The sequence below is a fragment of the Astatotilapia calliptera genome, chromosome 2 (genome assembly GCF_964374335.1).
Source record: "Astatotilapia calliptera chromosome 2, fAstCal68.1, whole genome shotgun sequence".
NCBI lineage: Eukaryota > Metazoa > Chordata > Actinopteri > Cichliformes > Cichlidae > Astatotilapia > Astatotilapia calliptera.
Window position 1 is genome coordinate 104093 of NC_137423.1, and position 13732 is coordinate 117824.

The window sequence follows — 13732 nt, forward strand, 5'->3', positions numbered from 1 at the left end:
TGTAAACCCTAAGATGCTAAGATGAGTGATTGAAAAAGAAAAACAACTCTTTTATAGAGCAAAAAAGAGCAAAAAATAAAGATTTGTAAAGGGAACATTTATTTTTATTTCAATAGAATATCAATGAAATTTCTGACAGATAGAAAATGAAATGTGAATCAACAAAATCAAAATCAAAAATATAAATAAAAATAAATAAAATTCACAGATTACTGTGTTCAAAAGTACTAGTCCACTTCAAAATTAATTGTCCCTTACAGATTGGCATTGAGGAAAATAAGCTCCCGAACTTTTCCAGGGCTGAGGCAGTTCCTCCTGTCTGTAATTATTTGTCCTGCCTTTGAAAAGATCCGCTCTAATGGAACGGAAGTTGCCACTATGCAGAGTCTCGTCTTCATAATATCGCAGGTTTTTTTGAAGACAGTGGCACGGGACTTCCACCACTCCAGGAGGTCAGATGTCCGGGGTAGGAGTGGCTCTGACAGGAATCCTTTAATCTCCAGCATTGCCTCTGTGAAGGGGTTTTGGACTCCTGGCCTCAGTGATGCAACCCGCTCCTCAAAATCGGCCCAAATCACAGGCACTGTCTCAGTGGAAGTACTGGCCTGTGGGACACCCTCTCCTTCCTCTGTGCTGGGTGTCGCCAGTGGCAGTGGTCTTAAGGACCTTGATGCAGCTCCCACAACTCTTGTTACAGCATCTTCTGCATGTCTATCATGTAAAAATGCATGCTTCTTGAACCTGGGATCCAAAAGTGTAGCATCTGCAAGCAGGCTCACTTGTTCGATCCCCCCCAGCCGTTTGACAATTTCTGCCATGAGGATGTCTACCATGTTGTGGATTGGCTGATAGATGAAAGGACTTCTCTGTCTGTGTGCAGTAATCCTCTGCAGCCCTCTTGCCATTAAAATGGCTTTTGATCCAGTAACAAACCTGTTGAGGAGAAATAAAGGAAAGACTATAGTTCCATGCGTTTTAATGCAGTTACAGTGCAGTGCATTAAGCATACATTGTCATATAAAACCATTTTACAGTTTACATTTAATTATAAGCTGTTGTAAGAAACATCTTAAATGCTATTATCTGGGAAAGAATTGAAAAATGTGTTTAGGCAAATGTAATGACACAACATGAAATATATACATGTATTATGACACTATTTTAACATACCTTTCGGCACTCAGTTCCACAGTCACTTCCTCAAAAGGCTGCAGGACCTCACAGGTTTCCTTGACCATCTCCCACTCTTCAAGTGACAGGGTTTGCAGCTGTGGATTTACCAAGGCCAGGGTGGAAATGAGGGGATCCTTCACTTCTGCAATCCGCTTCAGCATGTAATAAGTGGAATTCCACCTGGTTGGCACATCTTGCTTCAGTCGTAGTTGGGGCTGTCCCATCTGCTGCTGTGTCTCTCTCAGTTTAGCAGAAGCCACTGTGCTGTGGCGTGTATATTCAGTTATTGCTTTTACCTTTCTAATAATTTCTTGAATTTGAGACTGCTGGATTCCCTTTCTGACAATTAAATTCAAAATGTGTGCAAAACAATTTAGATGGTTCCAGTGCAGGATGTCACCCACAGCCTTCTTGACATTGGCTGCACTATCACTTACACATGCAACTATCTTTTCCATAATGGCCCATTCAGTTGCAATGCTTTCCAGCTCTCTACCCAGGTTTTCAGATGTATGGTTGTCTTTTAATTCAAAACAGTCCAACAAGTTTGACTGCAGCTTAAACTCGGTCACATAGTGGCATGTAACAGACATGTAACTTGCTGATGTGCTGGAGGTCCAGCAGTCAGTTGTTAAGCACACAGCAGGTGCTGTCTTGATTTTTTCCTGAACATCAGCTCTTATCTTCTGAAACAAATTGGGCATCAGCTGTCTGGATACTGTACTTCTACTGGGAAGAACATATGAAGGATCAAGTGCCTTGGTGAACTCCCTAAATTCTCTGTCATCAACGATTGAAAAGGGCTGAAAATCTTGGGCAATCATTTTAACCAGAGCCTGGTCAACCTTGCTCTGCTGAAGTGGTATCATGGGCCTTGACACAAATGCTCCCATGTAAGACTGGCTCTGTCTTCTTTTTGCTGATTGTTGTTCTTGCCCTGCTGTGTGTGTGCTTGTATTTTCTTTCTGAGTACTTGTTGATGTGCTGCTGGAATAAACAGGTGATGTGACCGCTGTTGATAATGCTGCTGTTGAATATTGTTGCTCCTGCTGCTGGCTGCTAGGTTGTCCAATGCTAGTAGCTGCGTTTTGACTATGCTGTTGTTGTAGCATGACTGTGGGGTGCTTGCTACTGAGATGTCTTCTCATATTTGATGTACTTGCCCCTCGAAAAGACAAAACTGTCTTGCAAATGTTGCATTGTGCGTGTGTTGCACTTTTCATTTGAAAATGCATCCAAATATTGCTTCTTCGATGACTATCCATTGTTCCTCGTATCTTTAACTCGCACTGCCGGCAAACAACACCGTAGTACCGCCCCCTTGCCCCATACACGTGGAAAAAAACACAAACACCTTTAGAATTTTCTGTTTTTTTATTATTAGTATTTTCCTCAAATGTGTCACATATATATTTTCTTATCTAAATAATTTAGTGAAATAGCGAATTTCTAATTATTTAACTTACATTATTGCAGCAGCAGTTCATATATTTTTTCCTTAAGTCTGCTTATGATCTTTTCAAAAAAACAAAGTGTAGACTGAATGTTATACTGTGTCAGTCAGACTATCGGATTTCGTCTTCGGTGAAGGAGCGACTCTTCCAAGGTAACACGCTCTGAGTTTCAACAGCTGATAACCGAGAGGGAGGGGTGAGTGTGTCTCATGAAGCATGAGGGTCCACTGAGCTGTGTACCAGGGGGCGCTAATGTACCTTAACGTTGGTGCTAACTAAGAAGAAGAAGAAGCTGCGAATCGGGAGGGAGGGGGTGAGTGAGTGAGTGATTCCTCTATGCTACGATTCAGCACAGGAAGGGAGGGGGTGAGTGAGTCAGTGATTCGTTCAACTCGTTCGAGCTATGAGCCAGGAGGGAGGGGGTGAGTGAGTCAGTGATTCGTTCAACTCGTTTTAGCTGTGAGCCAGGAGGGAGGGAGTGAGTCCTGAGTGATTCGCTTACTCTACGATTCAGCACAGCAAGGAAGGGGGTTAGTCAGTCCTGAGTGATTCGCTTATGCTACGATTCAGCACAGGAATGGAGGGGGTGAGTAACTCAAATGTGCTGTTAGCATGTTAGCTGAGCGATGCTACAGTGAACCAAGGAGCTATTTTCTTGATGTGAGGTTTCTACTCAAGGTTTTTTCTTCCAGTTCAGAGCAGAAATGCTTTTGTTAAGAAACTGGCTGTTGTTTCCCCCCCACAGTTTTAATTATAAGCTAGATATATTTCTACTAATGGAATTAGCTTGCTAACAGCAACAGGGATGAGTCAGTGAGTCAGTTGGGCTTGTGAATCATGATTCACGAGTCAGTAAAGTGATTCTCGAGTATTGAATGATTCGTTCACGAATCGAACATCACTAATCACTAGTGCTCAGTCGCCTAGTGCCTGAGCTCGGATCATACCAAAATTAGGGGGAATTTACGATGGTACGCTCTGTGCTTCGTGTGTTGTTTTTGTTTTATACAGTTGTCAGGCAGGCATCTAACTAACAAATTACACTCTGAAAAAATGACCCGGGCTTAAGCCCTGTAAGCCACCACCCCCGCTCCGCTGATGGTTGACTCCAAATCTCCTGAACACTATGTCGATTTGAGAAGACCGAAACAGCGAGACCAAGACCGAGACCAAAGTCAGTCGAGACCAAGACAAGACCCAGACAAAAGTCCACGTAAAAGTGGTCTCGAGACCAAGACCGGTCTCGAGACATCCAACTCTACAAAAGAATGCCACATCACTCGATGGAAATGAGCATTATCAGCCTACACGGGGCTGAAGTCAAAGACAGCCCGAAAGGATCTGAGGTCTGAGTTGCAGTCTGAGGTGCAACCCGATGGTGTCAGATGGACCGAAACATAACTTTTCAGAGGTGTTCTATGGATTTTTATTTCAGGCAAGCATGGTTCAAGGTTCAAGGTTCTTTATTATTTGTCACATGCATAGTTATACAAGTATAACACACAGTGAAATGTAGCCTGACACGCTCCTCGACATGTGCAAAAATTGGGGGGGGGGGGGGGGGGGTGTAGGGGAAGAACATTATATATATATATATATATATATATATATATACACATATAGTATATACACTGGGTGAATGTGCAGTAGTAGCAGCAAGCAGGTGAATTCTGTACATTAATATGGATAGATATCTGACTATTTTACAGGATAGACAATATAAACATATTTAAAATTAAAGGAATTGAAATGTACATTGTGCCTTGGTTTAGTGTCTGGAAGAGTCCTGTCTCAGTCAATTATAGATGATGTGAGAGGGCGGGTGTGTGTGTTTAGGGCACGGACGGTCAGTCACGTCAGTGGTATCAATTCCCTTATTCTCCAGGAATTGCCTGCATGAGGCTAGGTACTGTCATGCACCAGAAGGAACCCAGGACCCACTGCACCTAATGGCTGTTGCCAAGCCTGTACTGAAATGGATAAATGTGATGCTTTTTTCCACTCAAAAATGTTGCTACAGAACTGAGGCAGCTTGCGCAATAATACATTGCTCTAATCATGGACACAAAGGGGAGAGAGTACACCTCTGAGACAGTTTAACAGTCCTGGGACTGGTATGTACCTAGCCTCTTGTTTCTGAGCTAGGATTAATATGTCACCTCTGTCACTGCAGGAGCCCTGTCCTATGCTGAGCTGGGAACATGCATGAAGAAGTCTGGCGGGCATTACACATACATAATGGAAGCGTTTGGACCTCAGATGGCTTTTATAAGACTATGGGCTGATCTCATTGCTATAAGGTAATGCTTTTTGCCTCAAATTAAGTCTGAATCTTTAGCTCTACAAATCATTGTTTTTTGTCACAAAGTATAATATAAAGGATGTTGCTTGTGGTGGCAAGAGTCACTGGTTCCAGCAGTAAGCAGCTATTTTCTGTAACAGTGTAAAGCCTTAATACAATGCTAACTCGGTAGCAAACAGAGAGACAGATGCAGTCAGTGACAGGTCAGTAGTTGGTGGAGACCAAAAACAAAGCTAAACAAGACAAATGTTGGACTTAAGTGAGTATTAACATGATTCAAAAAGGAAGCTGATGTTACTCATCAAACCTGATGGGACCTTTGCCATAACATCTTTATAAGTGTTATCTTTCAGTTTGATTTACAGATCTGTTGCTCATTAGTGACCACATAGTATAAATAAAACTGAATTGAATTGAAAGTTTAGACTCGGGGTGTCACATGTAACCACGGGTTGACGATAAATCTGATTATATAAATTGTCTAATTGTATGTGTTTGTACAGTTACTGGGACTTATTCAACACAAAATACAACAAGTTGTATGGAGGTGATGAAAAAGTTTAAGAAGAAAAGACAAGAAGCTATAGATGAATTTAAATGACAGTATTATTTCTATTATTATATTATATATATTATTGCATTTGGGTGCTCTAGTTTAGATTATACCACATCAGCACAAAAATAATTTCTCTCAATCTCAGGCTTTTACATCATCACCATCACACAAGTCAATGCTGCTGTAATTGGTGGAGGAGCAGAAAACAACTCGTACGCCTCTAGTCACCTAATGTGTTGCAAATATTGTGTAGTGTCTATTTTACAAAAAAATGGTGTATACATAATCTCTTAGACTGTGTTTGGTGGGGAGCAAAAGCTGAATGGCTGCATGTGACACTAAGTTTACTTTGTACCACAGAGTTGAAAAAATGCTCTATGGAAGTAAATGTGTACACAGACAAGGTGAAGCAGTACAAACCAGTCTACTGGCTATTTGGAGCTGCACAATCTTATGCTACCCTCAGGCTACAAGGACTGAATGGAAACCATGGGAAATGAACAGAGAGGGAGGCAGAGAATGAAAACAAGAATGAGGGGGACAAAGAGCGATTTCCCCGGCTGCAGTGACTGCTGTGGGAAATGAAGAGGGAAATACAGATGAGCCAGAAGCTGAGCCTTTGGGACTAGCCAGTATTGTTTCATTCATATTGAAACCAAGCCTACTACTGTGCACACATGAGGATGTGATTATGGAAATGTTATGTCTAGGAAGTTGCCCATCTGATATTACAAACAAACTCCGATCGTTATACCTGCTACAGTGGGACTTACAGTGGGATGTGAAAGCCGGCTTGGAAATCACCACGATCGTATTTATTTGAGAAAGCTTTTAAATAGACCAGAGTCTGTGAAATGTGCTGTATAAGTAAACGTTTTTTTTTACTTATTTATGATCTAACACATGTACCATCACCAAGTAATTTTTTTCTAAGAAGTCTTGTCACATATTTCATAACTTTCTATGAAGTCATGTTGGATCTTTCAGCATCAGCTGTATTATGCTGGGTTAAAAACCCATCAAACTGAGATCCTTTGATTTCATTTTTGTGACTTTTGTGTTTCACTTGCTTTTAAAAATGTATATCACAAAAACAAATATAACAAATATGCTGCCATCTAACAGATGCTTGTTTTCCCATACCCACTACTGCATTTCTTTGTTTCATGTCCAGCTGCAATGAATCGAAGTCATGTATTTGCTTTGTATTAGCTTTGATTTTGGTCACCACCTTCAGTGTTAGCTCTAGAACCATGTCTTTTTTGCTGTACTGACTTGATGAGACTGCCAAAGGTGAAGATGCAGAAAATGAAACAAAGCTGTAGTTGAAGGTGACTAAAAAACTCTACAAGGCTGGAAACATAAGTGATAATCTTTTATGGAACTATGAATGTTACCTAAGGTTATATAAATTAATGTTAATATAAAAACTGACATATTTGGTTGCATCTTGCAGGCCTGCAGGCATGGCGGTCATTTCTCTGGCCTTTGGTCAGTACATCCTGGAACCTCTGTTCATGCCATGTGGTATCCCCCCCCTGGCTGTCAAACTGGCCACAGCCATTGGCCTAAGTATATACCTTTGCTACTGTAATAAGGAGTGTTATAATATGCCCAGATGTTATCTTAGTGAATTGTTGTGAAGGGTGTTGTAAATAGCTCGGGTAAATAGCAGAAGACAGAAGTGTGCATGAGAAGGAAGAGGGGTTTGACAAAAAGACCCAGGACTATCCTCAGCTTATCAACCTTCTAAACAATCATAGGGCACAACAATCTCCAGTATAGCAAATTCACATGAATGAGCATTTCAGAGCATTTTAAACTGGGCCACTGATTATACACACTGATAGTTGCTCAGTTTCTCATATTCAGCCAAACTTTCCTACGTTCAGCACTGTAAATAACTGAGTTTGAATTCTGTCAAAAGTAGGACATTTTGTTTATATCATAAATGTTTGAACATAAAGTATAATTTGTTTTGTCAACACAACAAATTATTGATGGAATAAATAATCGCATCATGGTTTCCCAACTAAAGGATAAGTTGAGTGAATTAGTTGATCCTTCTCATTTATCTGAGGGAACATCAGGGCTTTGTCAGTCTAGTCGAGAGATGTAATGTCTCTAGCATGTCCTGGGTCTATCTTGAGGCCAGTCAGGAAGGGTGCTAGGCAGATGGTCGAGCCACCTCAACTGGTTCCTGTCATTGCGGAGGGGTATTGGCTCTATTTCTGATGAAGCCAGCAGAACTACTTTACCCACTAAAAGCAGAGATGAGGCCACCAAAGTTGAAGCCTTCCATAATTTGGCTCCAACTAGAATTTCTGTCCATAGAAATTCTGAACATAATCGGTGACACAGAAATGCCGTCTAGCACCCAGTGCAAATTAGTCCCACTTATTTCCAACAAAGCGACCTTCCGACGTTCCAAGCTCTTGCTGTAGTTGTACAATGGCTTGGAACAGTGGGTCAGGTACCCCATACTCCTGTAGCACCTGCCACAGGATACCTTGACGGATGCAGTCAGATACTTTCTCCAAACGTACAAAACATTTGTAGAATGGTTAGAAAAAAATACTGACGCACATTAAATATTCTCGAAAGGGGATATTTCTTAAAGATGGTATTTGTAACCACAATTTGCCAATACAGAGACTCCACCTCAGTTCTCCACTCAACGCAAGAGAGTCCAAAAACATAGAGGAAGTCAGTGTGAATCTCATCCAATCCAGAGTTTCTGCCACCCAGTAGTAATTTAACTACCTCAGGGACCCTGGTCCTCCAACTCTGCTTTCTCTTCTGAAGGCCTGTCAGTGGGATACAAGGCTGAGGGGCCCAAGTAACCCAGTACAGGGTGAGCTGGAGTGAAGTGGAAGACTGAAAAGACACCACTTGATATATTCGTATATTATATAATTATCATAATATAATATAATATAAACATGTTTTGACAAAAACAAATGCCCCCCACGCCAAATTTGTAGCTAAAGGCATCTGGTTATCAAAAAGCTTACAAAATGTTTCCTTTAATTCTAAACTGGTTTCTTGTAAGGCAGCGGTCCCCAACCCCCGGGCCTCGGACCAGTACCGGTCCGTGAGTCGTTTGGTACCGGGCCACGAGAGTTGAGGCTCAGGTGTGAAATGTATAGTTTTCAGGGTTTCTATCGGTTTTCAGCGTTATTTTGTTATCGTTTTTATCGTTCTTTTCACGTGTGTTATGAATAAATTTCCTTTTTTTCGGTACCGGTACTAGTTTTATTTTGTTGTATTTATCCGCGACACCTTAAAGGCTGGTCCATGAAAATATTGTCGGGCATAAACCGGTCCGTGGCGCAAAAAAGGTTGGAGACCGCTGCTGTAAGGCACAGGTTGTGACTGACGTTAGCACAGAAAACAACATTCAGGGACATCTGATCTTTAGTCACTACATAGAAAGTAATCCCACTTACTAAATGTAATAATGTGATATGACTAGCTTAGACTTTTCTGTTGATGGTGAGCCTTCAATATGGTCACAAACACTGTATGACTGCTTGACATGGTTCCCTCTCTCTGCAGCGTCTGTTATGTACCTGAACAGTATGAGCGTAACGTGGACAGCCAGGATTCAGATCTTCCTCACTGTCAGCAAGCTTCTGGCCATTGCCATCATAATAGTGCCAGGCATGTACCAGCTCTTTAAAGGTATCATCAGTGACACCTCTCTAGCACTGCACACGTACCACCACCAAAATTCTGAGTGTTCTGGGTTGCACACAGTGTTCAGCTGCACGTGGTTCAACATGAATCCTGCGTGTCATACACACCTGCTCACAGCATGCTACAGGTCGAGCATTTATTGGTGTCCGCACAGCAGGACAGGATTTCTGTCTTCCTCTCAACTGCAGACTTTGCTGTACTTTAAAATGTCATTAACTTAAAATGTTTCTCTGAAGCAATACTGTATGTGTCAGTGAGCACTCTTTGCATTCATTCCTTAAAACAGTAAAGTTAGTACATATTATGTATATAATGTTCTCCCAAGCCCTGGACTGCACACGATCTGTTGTATTTATTCAGTTTATCTCTCTTAATCTTTTTCACTCTGTCCACATTTCTGTAACATAAGCCCAGATTGCAACTCATATATGCATATTTAATAAATTAAATAAATCTTCTTCATGAATTTGACCTTTAAATTAATTATACTTTTAATAACTTGATTATACTTTTGGGCTGTTTAACTCAGCATTTTCCTAATGTGAACAAATTATTAATTCAAAGAAATTTCTTAATTAACTTCAGAAAACGAATTACTCATTGACACGCAAATGTAATTACTGATTTTTCTTTGTGTGCCCGGCTGAGTCATTTGTGCACAGAGATAATGAAGCACCGTACTCCTGAAGCCTCTGCAGAAGGCAACCTCCAGCTTTAACGTTGTAAAAAATAAATCTACATTTGCACAGCTGATGGTGAATTATTGCAATTAATGTAATAACTCAACCATGGAGTTCATGTAGAGAGGCCAGTGTCTCCAGTAGCCCTCAGGTATACAGAGAGCTTTGTGATCATTTCTGTGATTGCAATTGTTAAAGATATTAAAATGATTTAAGAATTCACGTTTCTCTCACAAAACGCTACGTCCAGATGACCAGAATCAACTTTTGGAAATTTACTTTCCTGGATGATTGAGAATGCATCAAGACATCTTGCACAATAAGGCAAATGTGGCAGTTGATGTGTGTGCATGCTTGCAGGAGAGACCAGACACTTTGAGAATGCCTTTGACCTGAGTAATGTGCAGCTCTCTGGTATGCCACTGGCTTTCTACTCTGGGATGTACGCGTATGCTGGATGGTAAGTGTGCGCACGGTACACACATACACACACGTCTGGTTTGCTATCCTCCTGGTGACATCCCATTGACATAATGCTTTCCTGAGCCCTTTACTCTAACTCTAACCATCAAAAATGAATGCCTAATCCTAACCCTAATCATAACTACTTTAAAGAAGATTATTTTTTCAGGGAGCCCCTCATCCTTCCCTCGGTCTGGGAACCTGAGTGGTATACATTGTATGATACCATCCAGGACTTGATGCGCTATCAGAGAATTACAAAATAACAGACAGATAGTAATCAAGCCGGCGGACAAAGGGTCCAAAATAGTTCTAATGGACAAGCAGCAGTATAGGCTGGAAGCAAATAGACAATTGGAAGATGAAAAATACTATAAAAATATTCCTAGCTCTATCCAAACTGTGGTACAGCTTCAAATAGGACAAATCGTCAGACAGCTTTTCCATAAAAAGTATATCTCAGCTAAACAGCGGGACTATTTATTAGGATCCAACGATCCAAGTTCGAGACAATTCTATCTGTTGCCTAAGATACACAAGCGACCTGATACATGGACGAGACCAATAATCACAATACATTGATCTCTCTACCACAGGCATCCAAGTTATTTAAAAGATACATACCACTTCTTGCAGGTAATCCATCCCATAGTTGTGCCTAACCAAGCGTTTTTATTTACAATTGACATACACAGTCTTTAAACAAGCATCAACACACAGATGGGACTGATGGGGTGGAAAACTTCTTCCTGCGTTATCCGGTCACCAAGCGCCCGGATAACGCAGAAATTCTACATCTGTTGGAACTCTATCTTACCAACAATGACTTTGAATCTCAGGCTCTCCAAGGTATGGGGGCCCATCTCCCCTCACCACACTCCCTGCCAGTGGCTGATGCCCTCAGACGTTGGTGTGTTGGTGGTTCTTGGTGTCTGGGACTGGGCGCTCATGTATGTACCAGCTCACTCCTGGTGGCCGATTGGCGGGGCCGGGCGCCTGTGGCCCGGCTGGGCTCCTTCCAGGGGGTGGGGTGCCCCTGTCCTATCCCCCAGTCATGTCTGTCTCGTCTGTAACAACCGAAAATAAAATAAAATAAATACATAATTATAATAAAGGTCAATCAAATGGACCAATATGGCAAGGCCATGATGATCCACTTAGTAAAGTAAATCCACTTGGCATCTTTCTTGGCCTTCAGACAACAATTCTGATGGCTAAAGATCCAAACGGGACAGGCAGAAAAAAACAAAACAAAAAAACAATGACTTTGAATTTGACAATAAATGCTACTTACAGCTGGAAGGCACGGCCATGGGACAGAGATGCGCACCATCGTAGGGAAATATTTACATGAGCAAGTGGGAAAGGGGGGCGTTGGCCAAGTGTGCACTACAACCCATGTTTTATCTCCACTTCTTAGAAGATATTATAGGCGCGTGGGCACGTGGAGAAGAGAGTTTTAAACAGTTCGTGCAGATTTTAAATACACATCACCAGTCGAATAAACTGAAATATGAGACCAGCGACTCTGAAGATGGTGTCTAAAAAATTAATTTCAAAGTAGTAGAAGTTCAGAAAAAGATGTGGACCAAGGTGTATTTTAAATCTATGGACATGCATGCGCTTATCATCTGCCCCACACGTTTCACGCCATAGTTACAGATTTTACGTTTCCATCGTATATGCTGCAGGGAAATAGACAGGGGTATGTATACCTGTTGGTATATAATATATTTTGAATAGTTTGTTCTTTTTGGACCACTCTCCTCTGGTTGCTCTAATGAGTAAGGGCCTCACAGCCCATTAGTATTTGGACACGTTAGTCATGTCTGCAGTGAAATTCCAGGACGACCTACGGGGCGACAGAGAAGAGGAGCAGGACAGCTAAGCAGGAGAATCAAGGGAGGCCGAGGATGTTCCAGCACCGTGCACTAAAGTTTCAGTGGAAAGCAAACTGAGTTGCCATCAGGCAGCCTTCACACCTCCAACGGCCCCAACAATAGAGACACTTTGGTCACTCATTCCCCCACCTCTCCCCCCTCCATAGAGCCATCACCACCTTCAAACTGTTCACCTACAACACCCCCCTCCTCACCCCACACAAAAGAGGATTTCACACCACCTCCTCCCACCACAACTCTTCATATTCATGAAGCAGATGTGAGGAAGCAGTTTAAGAGTCTGAATGCTCGGAAAGCTCCCGGCCCAGACGGTGTGTCTCCTGCCACCCTCAGACACTGTGCAAACGAGCTGGCCCCAGTGTTTTCTGGCATCTTCAACTCCTCACTGCAGGCATGTCATGTGCCTGCCTGCTTCAAGTCCTCTACCATAATCCCTGTCCCCAAGAAACCTAGGATCACTGGACTAAATGACTACAGACCCGTGGCTCTGACATCTGTGGTCATGAAGTCATTTGAGCGCCTAGTTCTCTCCCATCTCAAGACCCTCACGGCCCCCCTCCTGGACCCCCTGCAGTTTGCATATAGAGCCAGCAGGTCTGTAGACGACGCCATCAACATGGCCCTACACTTCATCCTGCAGCATCTGGACTCCCCAGGAACCTACGCCAGGATCCTGTTTGTGGACTTCAGCTCTGCCTTCAACACCATCCTTCCAGACCATCTCCGAGGCAAGCTTTCCCAGATGAATGTGCCTGATCCCATCTGCCGGTGGATCACTGACTTCCTGACGGACAGGAAGCAGCATGTGAGGCTGGGAAAGAATGTCTCGGACTCCCGGACCATCAGCACCGGCTCCCCTCAGGGCTGTGTTCTTTCTCCTCTGCTCTTCTCCCTGTACACCAACTGCTGCACCTCCACCCACCAGTCTGTCAAGCTAATCAAGTTTGCAGATGACACCACCGTTATTGGGCTCATCTCGGACGGGGATGAGTCTGCCTACAGGAGGGAGGTTGAACGTCTGGTGTCCTGGTGCAGCCACAACAACCTGGTGCTAAATGCCCAGAAGACAGTGGAGATTATTGTGGACTTCAGGAAGCACACAGCCCCACTCCCCCCCATCATCCTGACTGACACCCCCATCACCTCTGTGGACTCATTCCGCTTCCTGGGTACCACCATCACCCAGGACCTGAAGTGGGAGCCCACCATCACCTCCGTCATCAAGAAAGCCCAGCAGAGGATGTACTTCCTGAGGCAGCTGAAGAAATTCAACCTGCCAACACGGACGATGATGCAGTTCTACACTGCAATCATCGAGTCCATCCTCACCTCCTCCATCACCGTGTGGTACGCTGGAGCCACTATCAGGGACAAACAGAGACTGCAGCGTGTTGTGCACTCTGCTGAGAAGGTGATTGGCTGCAGACTCCCATCTCTGCAGGACCTGTACACCTCCAGGACATTGCGGCATGCAGCTCGGATCTCAGCTGACCCTTCTCACCCTG

At 43.0% G+C, this 13732-nt stretch overlaps 1 protein-coding gene across 3 annotated transcripts in view; it reads left to right on the forward strand.

Moving 5' to 3' along the window:
• Positions 1 to 13732, forward strand: part of slc7a11 (solute carrier family 7 member 11) — a 51172-nt gene that overhangs the window by 16420 nt on the left and 21020 nt on the right. For all 3 annotated transcript variants that reach the window (XM_026182051.2, XM_026182061.2, XM_080304209.1), the window contains exons 2-5: positions 4801 to 4927; positions 6942 to 7057; positions 9044 to 9169; positions 10225 to 10324. In XM_026182051.2, the coding sequence (XP_026037836.1) occupies positions 4801 to 4927; positions 6942 to 7057; positions 9044 to 9169; positions 10225 to 10324 (469 nt within the window). The remainder of the gene's footprint in view (positions 1 to 4800; positions 4928 to 6941; positions 7058 to 9043; positions 9170 to 10224; positions 10325 to 13732) is intronic.